The sequence below is a fragment of the Theropithecus gelada genome, chromosome 6, assembly GCF_003255815.1.
Source record: "Theropithecus gelada isolate Dixy chromosome 6, Tgel_1.0, whole genome shotgun sequence".
NCBI lineage: Eukaryota > Metazoa > Chordata > Mammalia > Primates > Cercopithecidae > Theropithecus > Theropithecus gelada.
The window spans coordinates 142,497,957-142,522,844 of record NC_037673.1 but is presented as its reverse complement, the minus strand read 5'-3'; the positions used below and the strand labels follow the sequence as shown (position 1 = coordinate 142,522,844).

The 24,888-nt window shown below is 42.1% G+C and overlaps 1 protein-coding gene across 1 annotated transcript; it reads left to right on the top strand.

The window, feature by feature from the left end:
• Nucleotides 1-1,235: 1,235 nt before the first annotated feature.
• PLAC8L1 (PLAC8 like 1) lies at nucleotides 1,236-22,008 on the top strand. Its single transcript, XM_025388863.1, has 4 exons — nucleotides 1,236-1,456; nucleotides 7,736-7,872; nucleotides 20,726-20,862; nucleotides 21,747-22,008. Exons 1-4 carry the CDS (start codon nucleotides 1,335-1,337, stop codon nucleotides 21,885-21,887), a joined length of 537 nt encoding a protein of 178 aa, XP_025244648.1. The 5' UTR covers nucleotides 1,236-1,334; the 3' UTR covers nucleotides 21,888-22,008.
• The last annotated feature ends 2,880 nt before the right edge of the window (nucleotides 22,009-24,888 follow it).

Sequence of the window (24,888 nt, the reverse complement as noted above, 5' to 3'; positions counted from 1 at the left end):
GAGTCATAGCTTACATGTACAATGGTGGTTTATTCTTCAAAGGAATCTTACTGTAAATCTTTTTTTTTTTTTTTTGCAAAGCTAGTATCACCTCTTAATGTCTGTTATTTTTATAAACCTGAATTTTCATGTAGGGCACATTTATTCAACAAATTATTGAGAGCTTTTTATGTGCCAGAGACTTTGGTAAGCACTTGGAATAGAGTAGTAAGCAGAAAAAACATACCTGTCCTTAATATAGGGTGCATCCTTACAGTTAAGAAGACAATGAAAGTTGCCCAGGCTGGTCTCCCTTGATTGAAGGCAGTTATGAAACTGTTTCTTGTGAGGAATCTTGATTTGGAAGGTATTATAGGCTTTTCCTAACAAACTGGTTCAAGTAAATGCTTTGAAGTTCAGAACCCTAAACAACCATTCTCTATGGGTCTGATGAAAAGAATATGTGGTATAATTGGCAGTATCCTCCTGATGTCTTTCTAATGTAATGTCGAATTATGATTGCAGATGCCTTTCCTCAACGTGAAATTTTGCCTAATTTTTTGTCTTAGGATATTTCCCAATGTTTCTAGGGTCCACACATCCATAAGACATGTTCTAGAAGCATGATTCAGAGGTGTTGTGAGGACATCACCAGGCAAGCTCTGCTTTGGTTACTAGATTCCATATGGACTGGGTAGGAAAGAAGAAACACCACTTTCCTGGCATTACCAATGAAGTTAATGGAAGAGCAGAGAATTTCTAGAAGTTCTGAAAAGGCTTTGAGGCTTGTGGCAATCTACCATAGCTCAAACTTGAGGAGACCACCTTTCATAAGTTGGATTCAAATACAATACCTTCCCTGAAAGACGTTTTTTTGCTCCACTTTTGGATTGGCTGTGGGACTTGCATTATTTTGCTAAATTGGACCAGCAGTTCTGGGGATGAAGAGAGGTCCCTGCTGCTTCTCAGTCACATGGCATGGCAGAAATCTGCAGCCTTCGGAATCTTCCAAGGAACAGTCAAGTGGCACTTAGCTAGATAAATGTTTACTAGAGGCATCTCTTAAAACAAAGAGTTTTCCACCAAAGATAAGTCTTTTTCTTTTTCTACTTACTCTATAATCCAGCAGTATCTCCCTATAGATTAGTAAGATGAATGTGTCCACAGTTAGGTGTATACCTGTCTTTTAAGAAAAAAGATGTCTGTCAGTTACACTGCTATGACCTCAGGTTCCAGAATATTAAGGGAACATTCTTTCAAGAGATGTTTCACTTTGGACTAATCCTAAGTTTAGAAGCCAGCTTATTGCCGAAGGGAAAAAGGATAGCCCAAGCGACAAGAAAACACTTCTCACTATGAATTGGTTTGGAAGTAACTTCTTCAAGTCTCCTGAGGATCTTTCCTTACTCAATATACACTCACCTCTGTTGTCATGTATGTCATCTGAAGATGAACAATATTTTATTTCCAGCTTGAGGTAGGGAATAGGATGAATTTTTCCCCTAGCTTTTGCTCTTTAGTTGGTCTATCAAATCAACCTCTGCTTACAAGGAGCCAGGGAAAAGAAAACTGGGCTTGGGAAGAAAGTGGTTGATATCTTTTCTCCATGTAAACTTGAAAAAGGGCACCTGATTTGTTCCTTCTGGCCTTTCTTGGCTGGTGACAAGAAAAGGGCTGGCTTGGGTGAAATGGTATTTATTTATTCTTAACTTAAAATGTGGAACCCTGACCAAGCAGAACTTTATTTTTAGAGACTGCCAATCATTTCTACCCGTTTGAAGTAAAAACTCAAGGGTTTTGGCTTCAGCTGAATTGGAAATATTCAAGGAGGCCTAGGTGCAAGGCAAAATGATTTCTCAGTACTTCCAGGTGTGATTACGGAAGAGTGACATGAAACATCAAGGCCGAAGGACCAGGCATGTGGGAGAGGTGGTAGGGCTTGTGCTAGAAGAGGAAGAGGAATTGAGTGAAGTCAAAAAGGGGGAAAAGTATGTATCTCATCTATCAAACTTTAGCAGGAGTTAGCCTCCTACCTCCTGAGTTAAAGCCTCCCTCAGCTTCTGAGGGTTAGGGTCACCAACCATCTTGGTTTGCCTGGAACTGTACTGGTTTTAGCACTAAAAGTTCCCTATCCTGGGAAAACCCTTGGTCCTGGGCCAACTGGAATGATTGGTTACCCTGACTGAATCTTTTTTTTTTTTTTTTTTTTTTAAGAGATGGGGTCTGAGGCCAGGCGCAGTGGCTCATAACCTGTAATCTTAGCACTTTGGGAGGCCGAGGTGGGCAGATCACCTGAGATCAGGAGTTTGAGACCAGCCTGGCCAACGTGGTGAAACCCCGTCTTTACTAAAAATACAAAATTAGCTGGTGTGGTGGTGCATGCCTGTAATCCCAGCTACTAGGGAGGCTGAGGCAGGGGAATCGATTGAACCCTGGAGGTGGAGATTGCAGTGAGCCCAGATTGCACCATGGCACTCCAGCCTGGGCGAAAGAGTGAAACACTGTCTCAGAAAAAGAAAAAAGAGATGGATCTTGCTCATGGGTTTAAGCAATCCTCTCACCTCAGTCTCCCTTGTAGCTGGGATTTTAGGTGTGCACCACCATGCCTGGCCATCACTCTGAATCTTAAGGCATTTGGGTAGCACATATGACAACGGAAAACCTGGTCCAGCTTTCCTTTCTCCTTCCTTTGTTTCTGAGAAAAGTATACAGAGTGCCCTAGAGCATACACAAGATCCTGAAGTTAGAATAATAACAGTGGCCATCAACTTCATGCCTACTACGTGTCAGGTACATGATCTTGTCTAATACTCTGGCAACTGAGGAGCTAGGATATTTTAAATCCAATTTTATGGAGGAGGAGACCAGAGCTGAGGGTTGTGACAAGTTGTGTTTTCTAAGGTCAAACAACTAGAATGTAACTATTTGAACTTTTTTGTGTCTGAAATTAAAATCTTTGCTCTTTCTACTAGATGAAGAACTTGTGAAATTTGATAGGTAAATGAGCATCTTCTCTGGTTTAGCAGAGCTTTGTGGCCATAAGCTTCATCCACTGTTTGCATACTCATTCCTGTTCTTCATGGTAGCATAAGATTCCCTGAGTGTAGAATATAGAAAATCTGTCTAGGAAGCTACAAAAACTACTTGAGTCTGATACCTGTAGCAGCCCCTGAATAATCTTTCAGTTCTTAATGAACTACTGAGTTCCTGGTACATGGAAGATACTCAGTGAAAGGTAGCTATGGTTGTTATTTTAATCACAACACGTGAGCAATCATTTTGAACTGAAATGTCTTAGCCAATGTATGTCAATTCAAACATTTTAATATAAAAATAACCGAAGACTCGGTATTAAGGAAATAAATAATATATTTATCCTTGAGTTCAAAATTAGACAAACAGCCTAGACAATAAAGCAAGACCCTCATCTCTACAAAACATTAAAAAAAATTAGCTGGGGATGGTGGCATGTGCCTGTGGTCCCAGCTAGTTGAGAGGCTGAGGCAGGAAGATCTCTTGAACTCAGGAGTTCGAGGTTGCAGAGAGCCATAATCATGCCGCTGAACTCCAGCCTGGGTGACAGAGCAAGACCCTGTTTCAAAAAAAGAACACACACACACACACACACACACACACACACACACAAAAGGTAAACACAGAAAAAAACCATTTTTTTTTTTTTCCACTAAGGAAAAGCTGTCCTCTTAGTTATTTGATTTGGAATGGATAGAACACAGTCTTCCTTGCTATAATAAATGGTGTCACACACATAATACTGAGTTAGAAGCAAAAAATTCTGTTCTAAGGCTGCAAGCTATAAATGGTTCATTCCTAATCCATGCATTTAGCCCTAAGAAATCCCTCTACTAAAAGATGATTGAAGCTCTTAGCCTAATGATGGAAGCACCAACTTGTGGCCATCACATTGAAAGGTAAATGCCTTTGTATGGAGGCATGCAGAAAGCTAAATTTTAGGCTACGTTCTGCTTGTATTTCATCAATTCATGCCCAAGACCTGTGGCTTTACTAGAGAATGAAACACAGTAAAGTTCACATAAATTTGTAGCTAGCCTTGAGGAGGACTCAAATATAACAGAAGAGACAAGCGAATCTATTTGGTCCAATTCAACAAATACTTACCATGTATCCATGAGGTTTCAGGGTAGTGTGCGGGATACTGGGTATACAGGGAGGAACAGCATATGCCCCCAACCTCAGGGAGCCATATGGAGGGAGAGGAAATAAGACATATAAAAGGCCGGGCGCGGTGGCTCAACCCTGTAATCCCAGCACTTTGGGAGGCCGAGGCGGGTGGATCACGAGGTCAGGAGATCGAGACCATCCTGGCTAACATGGTGAAACCCCGACTCTACTAAAAATACAAAAAACTAGCCGGGCGTGGTGGCGGGCGCCTGTAGTCCCAGCTACTCGGAGGCTGAGGCAGGAGAATGGCGTAAACCCGGGAGGCGGAGCTTGCAGTGAGCCGAGAACGCGCCCCTGCACTCCAGCCTGGGGGGACAAAGGGAGACCCCGTCTCAAAAAAAAAAAAAAAGACATATAAAAGTAGTTTCTTCAGGGCCAATTCAAATCAGCATAGATGTCTTAGTCTATTTCGGTTGAGGTAGCAAAATACCATAGGCTGTGTGGCTTAAACAAAAGAAATAATTTTCTCACAGTTCTGGAGAATGGAAGTCCGAGATTAGAGTGCCAGCACAACTGAACTCTGGTGAGAACTTTCTTCCTGGTTTGCAGTGTGCTCATGTGGCCTTTCCTCTGTACATGCATGTAAAGAGACAGCAATCTCTCTTAAGGCCACTTTCTTTTTTTTTTTTGAGACCGGGTCTTGCTCTGTTGCTTAGACTGGAATGCAGTGGTGCAATCTCGGCTCATTGCACCCTCTTCCTCTCAGGGTCAAGAAATCCTCCTACCTCAGCCTCCCAAGTAGCTGGGACCACAGGTGCATGCCACCATGCCTGGCTAACTTTTTGTATTTTTAGTAGAGATAGGGTTTCACCATGTTGCTCAGGCTGGTCTCGAGCTCCTGAGCTCAAGCAATCCACCTGCCTTAGCCCCCCAAAGTGCTGGGATTATAGGCGTGAGCCACTGTGCCTGGCCTAAGGCCACCAAACTTACTGAATCAGGATCTCACCCCTACAACTTCCCTTAACTTTCATTACTTCCTAAGTGCCGTGTCTCCAAATGCATTCACACTGGGGGCTAGAACTTCAACATACATGCATTTTGGGGAATGCAATGCAGTCTGCAGAAATGGGCCCTAACTTACATCATAACAAACATATTAAAATGTACTCATACATTTGTTATATCCACATATATATATATTTTTCTGTACAATACTTGAAAGAATTTTTATAATTTTGTTTTTGAGATTGTTTGACTATGAATAACTCATTTATTTATGACTAGTTGCTGCTTTGCAACCATTCATATTTGGGAATTTTTGCGAAATGAGAACTTATAAATTGTTTTCAAAATGTTAAATATTTGTATATTCTAAATTTGGCAATTAATAAAATTGACATAATGCTAGGTTTTTGTGTTTAATTGAGCATTAATTTATTTGCAGTTTTTATATTTTGAAGCTAATTTTTTTTCCACGGTAGTTTCTTGAAAAGCTTGTCAGACCGTGAGAACTGTCTACAATGCTTAATGGATAAAAGGGCTGGGGGTATTTCATAGTTCCACTTCACACTTCTAGACAGGTCACTTCCAACCTAACCTCTCTTCCAAGCTCTGGTACATCATTTCCAGGCCTTTGTTAAGTATTGTCTTGATTCTCACTGACATTTAGACTGAATATGTTCCAAACATCCCTACATCGTATTCTCTTCTTCTTTTTTTTTTTTACTTTTTGCCATCTCTCTTGCATTGACATCACCACCTAGCTAGTGGGAGACCACTGCAGTCACCACTACTAGTGTCCAAATCTACTGGTATCAGGTTTCAGAATGGCATGAATGCTTAAAAATTACCTGAAAGCCTTGTTTTATATTGATTTCTGTACCTCATTCTTGGAAATCTGTGCAGTTGGTCTGAGGGAAGGCTTGGGAATTTCTTTTTTTTAACAAGCTAATGTGCTGTCATCTTTGGGAAGGTGTGGACATGATCAGTATTGATGGGATGAAAAAGAGATGTGGATCTTAATAAGATCCACAGTGTAACTTATACTATAATACCATGAAATTCCATTGGCTGTATTGCCAGAAATCTGAGGTAATGGGCTCCACAGCTGTTTCGAAGATGCCCCCAGGGTGTTGTCTTAAGGGTAGTTAGGAGCGTTCTGCTTTGGCCTCCAGGCCATGTGTCCCAGGTGCTGAACTTTGGTGACTATTACTGCAACAACTGTTTTTTTTTTTTTTTTTTTGAGACGGAGTCTTGCTCTGTCGCCCAGGCTGGGGTGCAGTGGCGTGATCTCAGCTCACTGCAACCTCCGCCTCCTGGGTTCACGAAATTCTCCTGCCTCAGCCTCCTGAGTAGCTGGGATTTCAAGTGCACACCACCATGCCCGGCTAATTTTTGTATTTTTAGTAGAGATGGGGTTTCACCATGTTGGTCAGGTGGTCTTGAACTTCTGACCTTGTGATCCGCCCGCCTCTGGCTACCAAAGTGCTGGGATTACAGGCATAAGCCATCGCACCCTACTGCAACAACTGTTATAGGAAGAAATGCTGCTATCTCTTATTTTGTCTCAACTATGAGGCAGGCTCTTTCTTTAATTCTTCTTAGCACATCAGAAATCAGGTGCAAACTCTTAATGAGGTTTGCCGAAAGAGAAGCACAAAACAGAATAATTACCACACTGCACAGGCTCAGACATTCTAGGGCCCTTCTACCCCACTCTTGACCCACCCCTTCTATGAGGCCAGGTGCGATTTACCCTTCACTATGGAAATCAGTCCAGACATGCCCTTGGTTGAAGTTCAGGCAAAACTGATTTTCAGCCCCAGAAAGAGAAGTTTTTCCTTACCTCACTTTTGAAGCCCAGCCACCAGGTTTTCATTTTCTAATTCAGAATGATTGACAATAGGAATATTCATTCCTTTCTGGGAAAATCAACCCAAAGTATACTTTGTGGTACCACTAGGTCAATCATACAGTAATTTGATATCAAGACATATTCTGAAGTCTGGGTTATTCACTTAAATGATACCCATGTCAACTTCAACAGCCTAGTCCAGGTTTCAGTCTGCCCACTCAGTTCAGTTCCTTCTCAGTATCCCTTCAGGAAAGGTTAAAAATCCTTGAGATGCAGCTCACTCAGAGTTACTTTGTCACACATCCCCTGGGCACAGTAAATGAATCAGATATCCTTCAATAGACACAATAATCTCATGAGGTAGTTTTTTCATCAAAATCAATGGAAAGCAGAGAGGTAAAGTCGCTTAACCAAGGTCAAGCCTCCAGGAATGCTGGGATTTGAACTGAGGCCTCGATTCCACATTTGTGAATTTAACTATTTGAAACACTGAGGAAGTAGACTGGACACTGAGCTTGAATTTGCATGTCAGGATTTAGAACAATAATTCTATTAATAGAGATGAGGCAAAAAGCCAGAAGAGAAGGTATGATGGAGGAGGAGAAGGGAGGGAGATGGCAGGGTCTATCTGGGCTATGAATTATGAGCCTCTTGGCATCATTGGGTCCCTATCTCTTCTTTATGGTTCTGACTTGGCTTAATGGTTATTGTTCTGAAACACCTTTGTTTCCAAGTTAATCATCATCCTTGACTCTCCAGGGCCCATGTACCAGCCAGTGCTGTGGTGAAGCAGCCTGTTCGGGGAGCCAGTGGCAGGACGACAATCACAGCAATTGTCCAGACTGGCGGGGGCTGGAGCACCGGTCTCTTCAGTGTCTGCAGAGATAGCAGAATTTGTACGTTTTTCCTCCTCATTTAAGTTCCTCCTTACAATTTTCTTTTCCAAGACATCAGTGAGTGGAAAAGCCACAGCAGGCACAAGGAAAGAAATTAAATGGTTTCAGAATAACTGGACTAATCGTTCAGTGACTCAAACGTACTCCTTGTCTGGAAAAATCTTGCTTTTCAGAGATATGGATGCTTTTATAGAATAAGTGGTGCCTTCAAAGATTTCTAAATGACAGACTCCACTGCTGGCAAAGTGCATAAAATGAGCTTTCTTATCCAGTGCTGGTGGGAGTGTAAATTGGTACAACTCTTCTGGGGGATGGTTTAGCAATCCATATAGAAAGAACTTCAGCTGTTGCACAGCTTTTGACCCAGTAATTACATTTTTAGGAGTCTAAGGAAATAAATCATGTGCAAAGATTTAGCAGGAACATTAAATTTTGCAGCATTAGTTATTACAGCAGAAACCTGGAACAACTTAAATGTCCGACAAGAGGAATCCACACAATGAATTATTATACAGCCACGAAAAGTCATATTGTAGAATAATATTTAATGAGATGAAAAGATGATTTGGATACATTTTTAAGTTAAAGAAACACATTGCAAACCTGTGCACAGTAGATACCATTTTTTTTGGAGAGAGGAAAACATTTTTTAAATGTCTGGAAAAATACAAATACAAATATTTATAGCAGATGTCTCCAGATGGTAGGTTAATGGATAATGTTTATTTCCTTTTTGCTTTTCTTTTTTCAGTTGTCTTGGAAGAATACGTAGTACTCAGATCAACAAGAACAATCACAAAAAGAAACTCCCTTCCTTGACTGAAATCCTTTCAGACACTGGTTAGACACTTTTCAGCTCTAAAGAGGGGCAAATAACACTGTCTTTTGGCTACATGAGCCCCCCCTGGGCTTAGAGTTCAAAGCTCATCAATTCTATTTTTACCTTAGGACATTCTGACCCATCTTTGGTACCACATGTCAGGATCCCCTTCCAGGACCTGATGGTCTTGCCCTAGGGAGCAATTGGATCACAGCTTCTCTCTGGGAGGAGGGAGGGTATGTGTGATGGCTGAGGGTCAGTCTCTTAAGTTCAAAATCCAACAGACTCCGGGTAAAATATTTTTGAAGGATATAGCAGCCTTCTGGGAAGATCTGAATTTGTACTAAAGCCTCACAGGACATACCAACCAGAGAACTCTGAGTAAGTACTCATTCAGCTGAATCTTCCCTGTGACCCACAGCTTGGCAAGTCTCTTCCTGTCACTGCTACCCATATGGATTTCTGACCAGACAATTATGGAAGCTGTTCTCTGGTTCTCTCAGAATTCTTCCTGATTCTCTGCTCTTTTCATGACTTTGGTAGTCACCCAGTACTAAGGTACAGAGAGCATAGAGTAGCCATGCACAAATGTGCAGATCTGGTCCCAGAGTAATAAGTGGACCATTTTCTTTCATAGATTATGGTTGGCGGTTGGGGGAACTTCAGTGCACTTGTAACTAGGGCAAAGCCTGGACTATGGTGTAGTGGTTAGGAGAACAGCTTCGTATCATATACACACCTTGAATCCTAACTCTGGCTCTTACTGGCCATGTAACGTTGAACAAGTCCTTTGGGTCTTCATTTTTCCACCTCTAAAATGAAGATAACAAAGGTGCCTACCTCAAGGGTTACTGTAAAGATGAAAACAGATCATGTATAGAACCCACTCTTAACACTGGTTTTAGGCGTAACTGGATCAGTCAGGGATTTAGGGTTGCAAGCTGTACTAGGTTGAGTAGTGTCACCTTGAAATGCATGTTCACTTGGAACCTCTGAATGTGACTTTATTTGGAAATAGAGTGTTTACAATGTAGTTGAATTAAAGTCAATCCTTATTTATACGAAGAGAGAGATTTGGACACGGACACACAAAGAAGAAGGCCATGTGAAGACAGAGGCAGAGACTGGAGTGACACATCTGCAAGCCAAAGAGCTCCAGCAATTGCCAGCAACCCCCAGAAGCCAGGAAAGAAACAGGGAACAGATTTTCCCTCGGACACCCCAAAAGGAGCGAACTCTGCCAACACTTTGGTTTCACACCTCTAACCTCCAGAATTCTCCCATGAGAGAATAATTCCTGTTGTTTTAAGCCAACCAGTTTGTGGTATTTTGCTACGGCAGCCCTAGGAAATGAATATATAAGCCAACATCGAATTTCATTAGAAGGCCATAGGATAGCTCATAGAATCAGTGAGCCAGCTAAAAGCCAAGCCCAGAAAGGGACAAGACGCATTGTTATCAGGTGCTAGCTGACAGTCCGATCAGCTTTAAATGTTTTTATCTTTGTGTCATCCCCATCTGAGAATTGATGTTTCAGTGGAAGCAGCTCAATTTGCTCAGCTTGGATCATGTGCCTACTTCTTGACCAGGCCAGGGTTCTCTGAATGATAGTCCTACCAAATGGTTCACAATAAGGAAGGGATAATTTCCTAAATTTACTATTGGGGTGCAGCTACCAGGAAAATTCAAAAAAATATCATTACAATGCCCTTAGTAAATCTTAGCTATTAATATTACTGTTATTTAAAAAAATTATCCTTCAGCATTTGTTGAGAGCAAAGAGTGGATGAGTCAGAAGGTTTCTATAAGATGCTGCAGAATGATTTCTACATAATTCTAAGAGCACCTAGAAAAGCTGGTCAAGGAGTTCTCACTTCTCAGCCATACTGTTTGCCTCAAGCATTCTTCACTGTTCACCTCTGCTCTCAACCCGCATCAACGCTCAGGAACACCAACCACACTTCCTGAGGATTCCCTGGTTGTCCACTTGAGAGCCCATTCTAGTGAGAAGGGGAGAAGAAAGGATATGTGGAGAAATACAATATTCTTTACAATTGGCACGAAGGAAAGGCCATGGATAGGGTTCAAGGTGATTTCCAATATTGTGTCGTAATTTTTGTTCCCTAGTTGTGCTTCCATGTTGTGACTGCTCGTAGTGTTTTAAAGTTAATTGTCTTAGAAGAAAACCTAAAGGTAATATATTACTGTGTACACTCATTATCTGCACTGTAATGCCGAGGATGCTGCTGGAGTGTGAGTGCTACAAGTCTTCGATTTCTTCCCCTCCTTATTCAGAAAGACTTTTAACTGGGGATTGTTTTGTCCACAAAGTTTTATTTCGAGTAAATCACTGTGTACATCGTTTTGACAGACTTGGGAACAAAGGGAGATCTTCTCATGACTGTTCCATGCCAGATTCCCATCCTGGGACATTTTTCCTTCAATTGCTGAGAATTATTGCTACAATTTGTCATCCATTAAGCAAAGGGTACATTATGAACAGCAGTGATTTCCATTTCTTTTTGACATTTTGCTTCTTCATTTTATTGTAATTACGTATTTTAAGTGCCTCCTTCTTCCCACCTCTGTGTTTTCATCTGAATTCACACTGCACTGGGATTAGCAAATGGGTGTCTCTGTGTCCTTTGAAGATAGGGTAGCTGAGAGCTCAGATGTGAAGATTAAACTGAAGTGAAATAAGTGGCTGCTAAGTGGCATTGTGAGTAAAAGACTGGGCAGTCCAGCTTTGGGAGTGTTTGTGATATGGCCTCAGAGAAGGTTTATGCGGAAGGTGTAATCAACTCCTAATTCAGCTCATGATTCAACCATGTTTACTGAGTTTCTTCCCATGTATAGGCACAAGGTGGGTGATACAGACATATTAGTGAATAGGTCAGAGACAGTGTCTTAGAGGAGATGGATAATAAACAAATCTATAGGCCGGGCACGGTGGCTTCCCACCTATAATCCCAGCACTTTGGGAGGCCAACGCGGGCAGATTACCTGAGGTCAGGAGTTCGAGACCAACCATAGCCAACATGGTGAAACCCCATCTCTACTAAAAATACAAAATTAGCTGGGCGTGGTGGTACATGCCTGTAATCCTAGCTACATGGGAGGCTGAGGCAGGAGAATCTCTTGAACCCGGGAGGCAGAGGTTGCAGTGAGCTAAGATTGTGTGACTGCACTCCAGCCTGGGCGACAGAGCGAAACTGTCTCAAAACAAAACAAACAAAACAACAACAGCAAAAATCTGTGAACAAAACAATTGCAGTTGTGAGAAATGCCATGAAGAAATTTAACAGAGTGTTATGAAAGGCAATTACAGGAGAATGGGGTAAAGGACAGCCTCTCTGAGGAGCTGACTTAAGCTGTTACCTGAAAGATAGGAAAGAATCAGCCACTCAAACAGCTTCCCTGTAGCGAGCATTGTAAGCACCAGGCAGTAAAGAGACTGATGTGTAGTAGGAATTATCAGATACCCAAGGTGGGAAGAAGAAAGCAAACCAGAATTTTCCCTGGTTTTCTGGAAAAGGAAGGAGTCATGAGAAGATGTTGGACTGGGATTTGTGTCTTCACACCGCATCTCACGTAACCTGTAGACTCCCTGAAAGCAGGGACCACAGTTTTCTTGTTCAATGCTCTGATGCCCAGCAGAGCACTTAGACCATAGGAGACACTTAAACATATTTGCTGAGTAACACGTAAATGAATTTTAACTTGTATTCTCACTTGCTTCTTTGTCGTATTTAATTGAAAAACTCATAGAGCCTCAGAGTTAGAAGGGATCTTGCGAGTCAGCTTGTCTGGTCCCCCATCTGTTTGCCTAAATCCCCTCTGCAACATGCCAAGACCTGACAGCCTTGACTTTCTGAGCACTTCCAGGGAGGAGGGCTCATTTTCTTTGGGCCAAGTTCACCACTTTAAAAAATTATTTTGAATAGACTGCCATGCACATAATGCAGAATTCAAAAGTACCTACCTTTTTCATATATGAAAAGCAAGTAGTACTCCATCCTTGCGCTCTATCCACCTGGTTTTTCTCTCCAGAGTCAAACACCTTTACTTGAGTCCAGATATAGTCTATATACTTATACAGATATAAAAATCTAAAAAGTTAAAATAGATGTTTAATTATAAAAGTATTATATAATCATTATAAAAAAGAAAAACGCAAAAAACTATAAAGGAAATAAACAGCATCCTGTAATCCCAGCTCTTGGAGATAAATATTGTTAATATTTTGGTATCTGTCCTTCTAGATGTTTTGCTTGTGTGTGTGTGTATAATTTATACAAGTGGTAGCACTGTAAACACATACTGTCTAGCACCTTTGGCTTATTTTAATTTAATAATATATCTCACATCACATTCTTCTGAAAGAAGTATAAAAGAAGAAAAACATATCTAGGTGATCAGACCATATCAACATATCTGGAGCTAATTTCTTAAAATTCGGCAAAGATTCAGCTAGGCGCTGTGACTCGGCCAAGTGCTGTAATCCCAGCACTTTGGGAGGCCGAGGCAGGCAGATCACAAGGTCAGGAGTTTGAGACCAACCTGGCCAATATGGTGAAACCCTGTCTCTACTAAAAATACAAAAATTAGCCAGGATTTGTGGCGGGCTTCTGTAATCCCAGCTACCTGGGAGGCTGAGGCAGGAGAATTGCTTGAACCCAGGAGGCGCAGGTTGCAGTGAGCTGAGATTGTGCCACTGCACTCCAGTCTGGGTGACAGAGCGAGATTCTGTCTGGAAAAAAAAAAAAAACCTGCAGAGATTCCATTGTATGAATGTACCATAGCTTATTTATCTGAAAATCTCCATTGATGGACCTTTATGTGGTTTCCAGACTTTGCCATTCAAACCAATGCTATATGACTATCACTGCACGGATGTCATTTTGCATGTGTGTGAGTATGTCTGTTGGATAACCACTAAAGAGTAAACCTGCTGGTCAAATAGTATGTGCAATTTTTTTTTTTTTTTTTTTTTTGAGACGGAGTCTCGCTCTGTCGCCCAGGCTGGAGTGCAGTGGCCGGATCTCAGCTCACTGCAAGCTCCGCCTCCCGGGTCCCCGCCATTCTCCTGCCTCAGCCTCCTGAGTAGCTGGGACTATAGGCGCCTGCCACCGTGCCCGGCTAGTTTTTTGTATTTTTTAGTAGAGACGGGGTTTCACCGTGTTAGCCAGGATGGTCTCGATTTCCTGACCTCGTGATCTGCCCGTCTCGGCCTCCCAAAGTGCTGGTATTACAGGCTTGAGCCACTGCGCCTGGCCTAGTATGTGCTATTTTAAATGTTGATAGACGTTGCCAAATGACTTTCCATTTGGAAGTTGTACTAATTTACACTCCCACCAGCAGTGTATGAATATGACCCATTTCTTTTCTGAGCATCTCATTGTTAGAAAGTTCTGCCTCTTTTGCAATAATTGATCTGAAATGTGCCTCGCTGAAATTTCCACCCACCTTTCCCACTTTTACTCTCTGGGGCTCCACACTCTGGTTTTGTGTAGGTTTCTTTTCTTTCTCTTGACTTTCCTATGAGTTAGAAGGATGAATAATGAGCAATATTCCACACATGTGGGTGGAGCCCATCTCAGAGAACAGGCCTGGATCATTTATACTGTGGGTGCTTACATAACCACCAGGCCTTTAGGTGTAAGAGGAAGAAGCTAAATTTACCCCTTTTGAACCTGAGCTCCTTAAAAAAAAAAGACAAAAACAATTTTTTTCTTTTTTGCTAGTAACAAATGAATACATTTACCTTGCAAAAAACGAAACATTACAGAAAAGGGAAGCATGTCCCTTCTTTTAATTTTATTTATTTATTTATAGAGGTAGGGTGTTGCTTATTGCCCAGGCTGGAGTACAGTGGCATAATTACAGCTCATTATAACCTTGGACTCCTGGGTTCAAGTGATCCTCTTGCCTCAACCTCTAGAGTGACTAGGACTACAGGTGTGTGCCACTATGCCTGGCTAATTTTTAATTTTTAATTTTTTTTTTTTTTCTAGAGATGGAGTCTTGTTATGTTTCCCAGGCTGGTCTCAAACTCCTGGCCTCAAGTGATCCTCCTGCCTTGGCCTCCCAAAGTGTTGAAATCTTAGAGAGTTTCCTTCCTGATCTTTTTCTCTATATTTCTCTATATTTATAATGTAAATGGTATTATGTATTCTGCTGTGCATATCATTATGCAGTTTGATTTTTTTAAACTCAAAATTTGTCTTAGAGATTTAACTCTGTTGGTTCTTTTTTTTTTTTTTTTTCAGTTGCCCAGGCTGGAGTGCAGTGGCACGATCCCGGCTCACTGCAAACGCTGCCTCCCGGGTTCACGCCATTCTCCTGCCTCAGCCTCCCAAGTAGCTGGGACTACAGGTGCCCACCACCACGCCCGGCTATTTTTTTGCATTTTCAGTAGAGACGGGGTTTCACCGTGTTAGCCAGGATGGTCTCAATCTCCTGACCTCGTGATCCGCCCACCTTGGCCTCCCAAAGTGCTGGGATTACAGGCGTGAGCCACCGTGCCCGGCACTCTGTTGGTTCTTAATTGATCTTTTGTATTCCACAGTATGTATTGTTGTACCGTTATAGTTTATTTGTACTTCAGTCTATTAATATACATTCATGTTGTTTTAAATTTAAAGTTACAAGTAATGCTGCAGTGACTTTTCTTGTACCTGTTGTACCTGCCTCTTTGTGAGCATGTATAAGCATTGGTCCAGGGTGGACACTGATAAGTGGAATCACTGGGTCCTAGAGGATGTAACATTTTCATAGATTCAGCAAAAATGCCTTCCAAAGTGACTGTGCTAATTTCTACTTCCATCTGTGTGTGGAGTGCCTATTTCTTCATGACTCCCCACAATATATCATATTAACAATTTTTTTCTTTTTTGAGACAGAGTTTCGTTCTTGCTGCTCAGGCTGGAGTGCAGTGGTGCGATCTCGGCTCACTGCAACCTCCGCCCCTGGGTTCAAGCAATTCTCCTGCATCAGCCTCCTGAGTAGCTGGGATTACAGGCACCTGCCACCACGCCCGGCTAATTTTTTGTATTTTTAGTAGAGACAGGGTTTTGCCATGTTGGGCAGGCTGGTCTTGAACTCCTGACCTCAGGTGATCTGCCCTCCTTGACCATCCAAAGTGCTGGGATTACAGGCGTGAGTTACTGCCCCCGGCCTGACAAATTTTTTAAAATTGGCATTATCATGGATAATAAGTGGTTTCTGGATGTCTTAGTATTCATTTTCAATGACATTGAGCAACCTTTTGCCTTCATTATTGGCAATTTGTATTTGCTTTTCAGTGAGTTACCTACCCATGTCCTATGCCCATTTTCTTCTTTTGTTTAATCTTCTATATGGTGATGTGCAGAAGTAGGTTTTTTTTTTTCTTCTTTTTTGAGACAGGGTCTCATTCTCTTGCCCAGACTGGAGTGCAGTGGCCCGATCTCGGCTCATGGCAACCTCCACCTCTCAAGCTCAAGGGAGTCTTCTGCCTCAGCCTCCCGAGTAGCTGGGATTACAGGCGCACGCCACTACTGCCTGGCTAATTTTTGTATTTTTCGTAGGGATGGGGTTTCACCATGTTGGCCAGGCTGGTCTTGAACTCCTGACCTCAAATGATCCACCCACCTCGGCCTCTCAAAGTGTTAGAATTACAGGCGTGAACCACTGTGTCTGGCCAAGAGTTCTTTATATATTCTAGATACTTATCCTTGGCCTGTGATATGTGTTGCAAAGTCTTTTCCTAGAGAGTCTTTAGAACAAAGGATCCCATCATCCTGATTTTGTGCATCCCTTCTTGGGGTGTGACCTGACAGTGTGTCCATATCCCACTGCATTCCTCACAGTACAGAGTAGCAACACTTGATGAAAGGATCTTTCTTAAAGAAGTTGAGGCCAGGCGCTGTGGCTCAGCCTGTAATCCCGGCACTTCAGGAGGCTGAAGTGGGCGGATCACCTGAGGTCGGGAGTTTGAGACCAGCCTGGCCAACGTGGCGAAACCCTGTCTCTACTAAACATAAAAAATTAGCCGGGCATGGTGGCGAGCACCTGTATTCCCAGCTACTTGGAAGACTGTGGCAGGAGAATTGCTTGAACCCAGGAGGTGGAAGTTGCAGTGAGCCGAGATTGTGCCGTTGAACTCCAACCTGGACGACAGAGGAAGACTTCATCTCAAAAAAAAGAAGTTGCCTGACTTAAGACTACCCCACAGGAATAAATGTAAAGTAGTGATAGGATACTGTCTAGCACACCAATCCACAACCACTGTGGCATAATAGATACATACATAAAACATGAGAACATAAGGCAATATGTATAGTAGTTCAGACTTTGGAACCAGACTACCTGAGTTAAATCTCACCTCTGCCTTTCAAATTGTGTGAATTTGGACAAATTACTTAAATCTTCTGGGCCTCAGTATCCTCATCTGTAAAATGGGGATAAGAAGAGTACCTGTAGGATTGAAGAGTACCTGTAGGATTGTTGCAAAGATTAAATGAGTTAATATGTGCAGAGTGATTTTAACAGGGCTTGGTACATAGTGAACTCTGTATAAATATTAGCTATTATATAATAAAAATTTGTCCTTCATAGTGTTTTTTTAAAATCACATCTGATTTCTGCTTCAAAGTACAGTAATTGAATTTGAGGTATGTTTCTTTCAGCATCTAGTACTACCCCCTAATGAACACTTAGATAACATGATTATATGACAAAAAAGATTAAAACTAAAAACAAAAGCATGTTTTTTTTTAAAAAAAGCATATGAGTCATAAAAATATGGTGCAAGAGTTCAAATGCACTTAAACAATTTCTGTACAAAATACTTACTGAGAATGGTGGGCACTTCTCTTTGCCAGTTAAAGTGGTGCAGCTGAGGCAATCGTGTAAACACTATTTATTAGTCACTTAGTTTGCCAGCTTTACAATTAAGCATGTTTTGATTAATTTTTTTTTATTTACAGGGATTTACACTATTTTGTAATCCACACATAAAGTGAGAGTCAATTGATTTTTATGTGCCATTGATTTCAAAATCCCCTAATTCAAGGTTGCATACAGTGTGAGTACTCTGTACTCTCAGTAAATTTACTGGACCATTTGCTGTCCTCTAAGCTGTTCATACAAGTATCCAGGCTGGGTGGGACCTGCTGATCTACCTGAGATTACTTTTTAAGTGTAGGGTGAAGTATCCCAGTCTTATTTGAGACTGAATTCAGAGTTTGCTTTGGGCCAAGAGATGTCTACAGTGGATGATTTAGTGACTCTCTTGAGACGCCCAAATAGATGAAATAGACATTCTGATCTTTAAAGGCAGGCTGCTTCCTTCCCTGCCCCCACCCCTCATGCCCTTTGTATGCTTGTGCTACTTCATCCACTATTCGAAGTTGAAGTTCAGAGTCCTGGAGGCTTGGAGAGTCTACGATACAGAATTCCTAGCTTTTTGCCTCTTTGTCACTGAATTTGGGAGTGGGACTTTGAAGTGCTCACTGTGGGAGAACAAGGGGTAGCCAGAGGCAGGCCATTGTCAGGAAGCTCTTCAGTGTGCTGGTGTCATGGTATGTGAGACTTTGCGTCTGGTGCACTAAAAGACAATGGTGACTACTTCACACTCACTAGAGTAGCTAAAATAAAAATGACTGACAATAGCAAATGTTGGTGAGGATGTGGAGCAATTAGAACTCTTGGCCAGGAGTGGTGGTTCATGCTTATAATCCCAGTACTTTGGGAAGCCAAAATGGGAGGATTGCTTGAGCCTAGGAGTTCAGGCAACATACGGAGACACCATCTCTACAAAAAATAAGAAAAAAGGTTAGCCAGGTGATATGGTTTGGATCTGTGTCCCCACCAAATCTCATAGGATTGTCATCCCCCATGTTGGAGATGGGGCCTGAGATTACTACATGGTACCAAGGGGGGATGGTGCCAAACCATTAGAAGCTGCCCCTGTGATCCAATCACAGTTGGATCCGTCCCCCATTGGTACCGTATAGTGAGTACGTTCTTATGAGATCTGGTTGTTTAAAAATGTGTAGCACCTCTCCCTTTGCTCTCTTCCTCTTTCCCTGGCCATGTAAGACATGCCTGCTTCTCCTTAGCCTTCTGCCATGTTTGTAAGTTTCCTGAGGCCTCCCCAGAAGCAGAAGCTGCTATGCTTCCTGTACAGCTTGAGAAACCGTAAGGCAATGAAATCTCCTTTCTTCGTAACGTACCCATTCTCAGGTATTTCTTTATAGCAATGCGAGAACAGATTAATACACTGGATGTGGTGGTGCATGCCTGTAGTCCCAATTACTCAGGAGGCTGGGATGGGACGATGAGAGGATCGCTTGAGCCTGGGAGGCTGAGGCTGCAGTGAGCCATGATCATGCCACTGCACCCCAGCCTGGGTGACAGAGTGACACCCTGCCTCAAAATCAATCAATACATAAATAAATAAATAAATAAACAAAATAGAACTCTCACGCATTGCTGATGGGAGTCTAAAATGGTACAAATATTTTGGAGAACTGTCTGTCATTTCTTGTAAAGTTAAACATATATCTACCCCATAACCTAGCAATTCCCCTTCCAGGAACCCACCCAAATGAAAAAAAAACATACGCCTGTGTAAACACTTACAGATGAGTCTTCATAGCAGTCTTATTAATAATAGCAAAAAATGAAATAATCAAATGTTTATCAATGGGAGAATGGAGAAACAATTTGTGGAATATTGATACAATGGAATATGACTCAACTCTAAAAAAAGAGACATTCACACAATAGCATAGATGCATCAAAAACATGATGTTGAATGAAAGAAGTCAGATACAAAAGCAAACATGATTTCATTTATGTGAAGTCCAAGAAGAGGCAAAACTCATCCATAAGAATAGATATTGGAACAATGGTTGCCTCTAGTGGGCAACGGGAGGGTTGGGATTGATTGGAAAGGGACACAGGAGCTCTGGGGTGAGAGCAATGTTCCATACGTTTGGTTACTTGGGTATATGTGATTGTTGACGCTCATCCAACGAACACGTATGGCCTGTGCATTTTCTTATATAAAAATTATGACTCCATAAAATATTTATTTAAAAAATTTTTAGAGATTATGGTTAGCTTGGAATTTTTGAGGTTTCACAGTCCTAATTATTTGCATTCATCAGAGTTGTCATCTTTTACAATGCTAGGTGACATAACATCTTAACTGTATATCAGGGGTTTTTAACCTGTGGTCTGTTAATAATTTTCAATGAATCCATGAACTCCGTGAAATTGAATGCACAATTTTGCATGTCTATGTGCGTGTAGTTTTCTTTTCCCTTGTGGACTGAGTTCATAGCTATCATTGTACTCTCAAAATGGTCTGTGACCCAAAACATATTTAGAATAGAACCCCTGCGTTGGAAGGTTCACGCAGAATGTGTAGAAAACAATATCAGTAAAGATGAGTGAACTAATAAATGACAAATTGTTTCCAGTCGATGTTCAAGGAAACAAGCCCCTAATAGTTTGCAGATTGAAACTGGCAGATGTCAGTGACTCCAAGACACTAACATAAATTTGAATAACTTGGTCTGAGAAATAGAATAAAGCCCTGATAAGAATAGGAGGCAGAGTCAGTGTACTATAAAAAGACCTTTCAATTACACTTATAGAAATAGATGTCTGTTATTCAAGAGTATACCGTGTTTATTTTAAATATTGAAATTAGATAGATGAACATAATGGAAGCAACAGTTATGATTCAACTGTAAAAAAATTATTTGATGCTTTTTCTCTTAACAGGAACAAAACAATTACCATAGTCAATGCTAACAGAATTGTATCAGGTTTAACAAAAGAAGGCAATTTTGATGTGGCTCAGTTATGGCAGTTTTCATACAATGAGTTTTGGGAATTGGTTATTTATTCTCAGTGTCTGATAGTAGGGAGACAGTGCAGCATTAAACTGGTGGCATAAAGTTGTAAATATTCTTTGAGATGTGAAGTTGCTCCAAGAAATCTGAGAACCTTGGCTTTTTTGGATGTGGTTATTGACAGGTTTCTGTGGTCTATTCTGTCCTATGTGTCTTGAGTGTGACATCGCCAGGCATTATGGAGAGTGTCTTTGTTGGCCGTTGTTACCTGGGTCCACCTTTGCACTGAGAATTGGCACCAGAGAGAGACATAAAATACAGGTAAGTGTGTCTGAAGGTATAAGTGAACCTGAATCTGTATGAAAACCTAGATGCCTTCCAAACCTGTGATTGTTCAAATAAAAAAAAGGGTGGGTGAGGATGTCGAAACACACCATGCCTTAGTGGGAAACTTTGAGAAAGGAAATACATTTAAAAATTTTATTCTTTACCAGGAAGTATAAGTTAATTAAAATACCATATTATTTTAGTAGGGATGGGGTTTTGCCACGTTGGCCAGGCTGTTCTCAAAGTCTCAAGTGATCCGCCCACTTCGGCCTCCCAAAGTGCTGGGATTACAGGTGTGAACCACCATGCCTGGCTCAGACTGATACATTTTTAAGTGGGAAAAAAAAAAGTAAAGCACAGAAGTATGGAACTATTTAAAAAGACTTTATATGTGTATGTTTCTGTAGACATAGAATTTATCTGGAAGTGGTTACGAGACACTGGTAACAACGATTACTTCCAGGCAGGCAACTGGATGGCTGGGGACAGCTGGAGAGAGGGACTTATTTTTTACTTCCTGTCCCTTCTTACACTGAAATTTTAGGCCATGTGCACTTATTACCTCCTCCAAAGAAATAAATAATTATACATATTAGGTCCTAAGAGAAAGAACCAAGAAGTTGATAGAGAAATCAGTGGTTTCAATTATAAAGGCCCATATCAGAGGTCCTAAGGGCAGGGCTCTGAATCGCAGGTATTGATTAGCAATTCAGCTGCTTGGCACTTATACAACTTAGTGTCCCTGGGCATTGGCTTAAGGATGTTGGTGAACCTTTGAAGTCGTGGTTGAAGGGCCAGGAGGTAATACTGTACAGGTCCCTGGGGAAGAAAAATGAGCCTGTGTGACTACAACAGAACAGACTCTGGTCTTGCCCTAGGGCACGCTGTGTGAAGACTGGCTGGCGGTGCACTGCTGTTGGCCTTTTTCCATCTGCCAGGTGGCCCGCGAACTCAAGATGAGGACCTCCCAAGTCTATGAAATCTGTGCAGTGCCAATGACTAAGGACACCCTGGTTTGACAGAGCGAGATAACTCTTCTTCCTTACTCCCCAACACCCTCCTTCCAAACGTCTGAGTAGAACAACTGCTTTTTCCTAAGTTTTTACTGAAATGGTATAAAAATAAATGATTTTCCCCCTATTGTCTCTACTGTTCTTCTTTCTCTACACATGTCCCTGTTGATGACTTTATCATTTGTCTGAATTTGCTATTTCAGTCCAGCCATATAAAGCAGATCTAGAGGTGAGTTTTCTTGTTTGTTTATTTTCTGAGACAGAGTCTTGGCTCTGTCACCCAGGCTGGAGTGCAGTGGCACCATCTCGCCTTCAAGCGATTCTCCTGTCTCAGCCTCCTGAGTAGCTGGGATTACAGGCATGCACCAACACACCTGGCTAATTTTTGCATTTTAAGTAGAGACGGGGTTTCAACATGTTGGCCAGGCTGGACTTGAACTCCTGACTTCAGGTGATCCACCCTCCTCAGTCTCTCAAAGTGCTGGGATTACAGACGTGAGCCATTGCGCCCCGCCTAGGGGTGAGTTTTGTGCCTCCCCTCCCCTGCTGGAGTTTTGGAAGCTAACATTTTCCCCTCCAGATTTCTACTGCCATCCTTTCTTTTTTTTTTTTTTTGAGACGGAGTCTCACTCTGTCGCCCAGGCTGGAGTGCAGTGACCGGATCTCAGCTCACTGCAAGCTCCGCCTCCCAGGTTTACGCCATTCTCCTGCCTCAGCCTCCTGAGTAGCTGGGACTACAGGCGCCTGCTACCTCACCCGGCTAGTTTTTTGTGTTTTTTAGTAGAGACAGGGTTTCACCGTGTAGGCCAGGATGGTCTCGATCTCCTGACCTGGTGATCCGCCCGTCTCAGCCTCCCAAAGTGCTGGGATTACAGGCTTGAGCCACCGTGCCCGGCCAACTGCCATCCTTTCACGAGAGATGTCTGAGAAGCTGGAAGAGTTGTTATGTGGCTTTCTTATGTCAAGCCACCTTCCTCAGAGTATCAGGGATGGGGCAGGAGGTGGTTAACTTTAGTTAGCATCTGGACTGGCTGGAAATGTCACTGAAACACATCAGCCATTGTCTTTCCCTTGTCCCAACTCTTCAGGTCTGATTGTTTCAAGGAGAAAGTCTCAGGTTGGTGCCCATCTTGAACACCTCTGTAACACTTAACAAATCTTCAGGCCCCAGGTTCAAAACCTCAGGTAGCAACAGCTGTGGGTGGAATTGTGTTCCCCACCTCCCACTCCTCCACCAAAAGATATGTTGAACTCTTAACCCCTGGTAACTGTGAATATGATTTTATCTGGAAATAGGGTACTTGCCATTGTAACTAGTTTAAAATGAGATCATTAGGGTGGGTCCTAATCGAGTACGACTGGTGTCCTTACAAGAAGAGGGGAAAAGACACAAAGATAGAGACACAGAGGGAAGACACGTATGTGAAGACAAAGGCAAGGATGGGAGCGATGCTGCCACAAGCCCAGGAATGCCTGGGGCTACCAGAGGTTGGAAGAGGCAAGGGAAAATCCTCCCTCAGAGATTTTGGAGGGAGCATGGCCCTGCCAACATCTTGATACTGGACTTCTAGCCTCCAGACCGAGACAGAGTAAGTTTTTGTTGTTTTAAGCTACCCAGTTTGTGATCACTTATTTTAGCAGCCCTAGGAAGCGACCATCTACCATGTTTGGTAGATGTTTTTGTAGGGCAGCAGCACCAAACAGTGCCGAAGAACCTGGGTTCCGCAGCCTGAAACGCCTCCTCTATTTACTAATTATACAACCATAGGCAAACTTGCTAACCTCTCTCTGTTTCGGTTTCCTTATCCGGGAAGTGGGATGGTGATAGTACTGATCTCGTAGGGCATGAAGATTGTAAATCAAGACATTTAGCACATGGCCTGGCAGGTAGGATGGACTCAGTAAATATGTGTGATCACTGTTTTATGGCTACTTTGTATTTGTGGCAAATTATACTAATTTTCCTTTTTTTTTTTTTTTTTTTTGAGATAGAGTCTTGCTCTGTTACCCAGGCTGGAGTGCAGTGGTGTAATCTTGGCTCACTGCAACCTCCACCTCCTGGGTTCAAGTGATTCTTGTGCCTCAGAGTAGCTGGGATTATAGGCATGTGCCCCCACGCCTGGCTAAGTTTTGTGTTTTTAGTACAGACAGGGTTTTGCCATGTTGCCTAGGCTGGTCTTGAACTTCTGGGCTCAAGCCATCCACCTGCCTTGGCCTCCAAAAGTGCTGGGATTACAGGCGTAAGCCACTGCACCCAGCCAAATTATACTAATTCACCATTGGAACATATAGTTTTCCTTTAAATTAAATTCTAGATGAAAGTTGATACTAGAGATGAAGTTGCCCCCACCTCAAAAAAGAAAATTGAATCAATTAAAATAAGAATTTTAAGTAAATAATAACACAGGTGGTAGATGGATATGGTAAACATTGTGAAGGTGGTAAGATACTAATATTAGTAAGCACTTATATGTGCCAGGCACTGTTCAAATCACTCTACGTGTTTTAAGAAATTTATCCTTAACATCCCTCAGAAAGGTGCTATTATACCTCCATTTTCTAGAAAAGGGATCTGAGCCACAGAGAGGTTAAGTAACTTACCCAAGGCTAAACGGCTGGCAACACAGGAAATCAGGCACTTGAGGCTGTGCACCTAACCTTTGCACTCATCAGGCAGAGAAGACTTCCAGCCAAGAGGGCTCTCATGGTTGTACAAACCAGAGTTTGCTCCACAGAAGTGAATTCAGCCTGCTCAGCTTTAAAAGGAAGTGTTACTTGCCTGTTTCTCCACCTACCTCCACTGGAACTAAGCAATTCCCATTTGACAAAGTGATTTCCTCTCCTAACCCTCCCTTTTGGATGTCCAGAACAGCTGCCAGGAGCTAAACCCCTTTGGGAGAAATTAAATGCTCACTGTTGACATTTAATTTATGACAAAGTGTTGCCCTCTCCAAACCAGCTACTGAAAAAAGAAAAAAAAAAAAATCCAGGCCTGAGGAACAACCTA

What these genes read in the sequence shown, in the direction of transcription:
- PLAC8L1 (XM_025388863.1), top strand. Translation starts at nt 1,335, where the DNA reads ATGAATTGGTTTGGAAGTAACTTCTTCAAGTCTCCTGAGGATCTTTCC. An exon ending in CTGCAGAGATAGCAGAATTT is followed by an intron (nt 7,873 to 20,725) that starts GTACGTTTTTCC and finishes GGTTATTGACAG; the next exon opens with GTTTCTGTGGTCTATTCTGT. An exon ending in GAGAGAGACATAAAATACAG is followed by an intron (nt 20,863 to 21,746) that starts GTAAGTGTGTCT and finishes GTCTTGCCCTAG; the next exon opens with GGCACGCTGTGTGAAGACTG.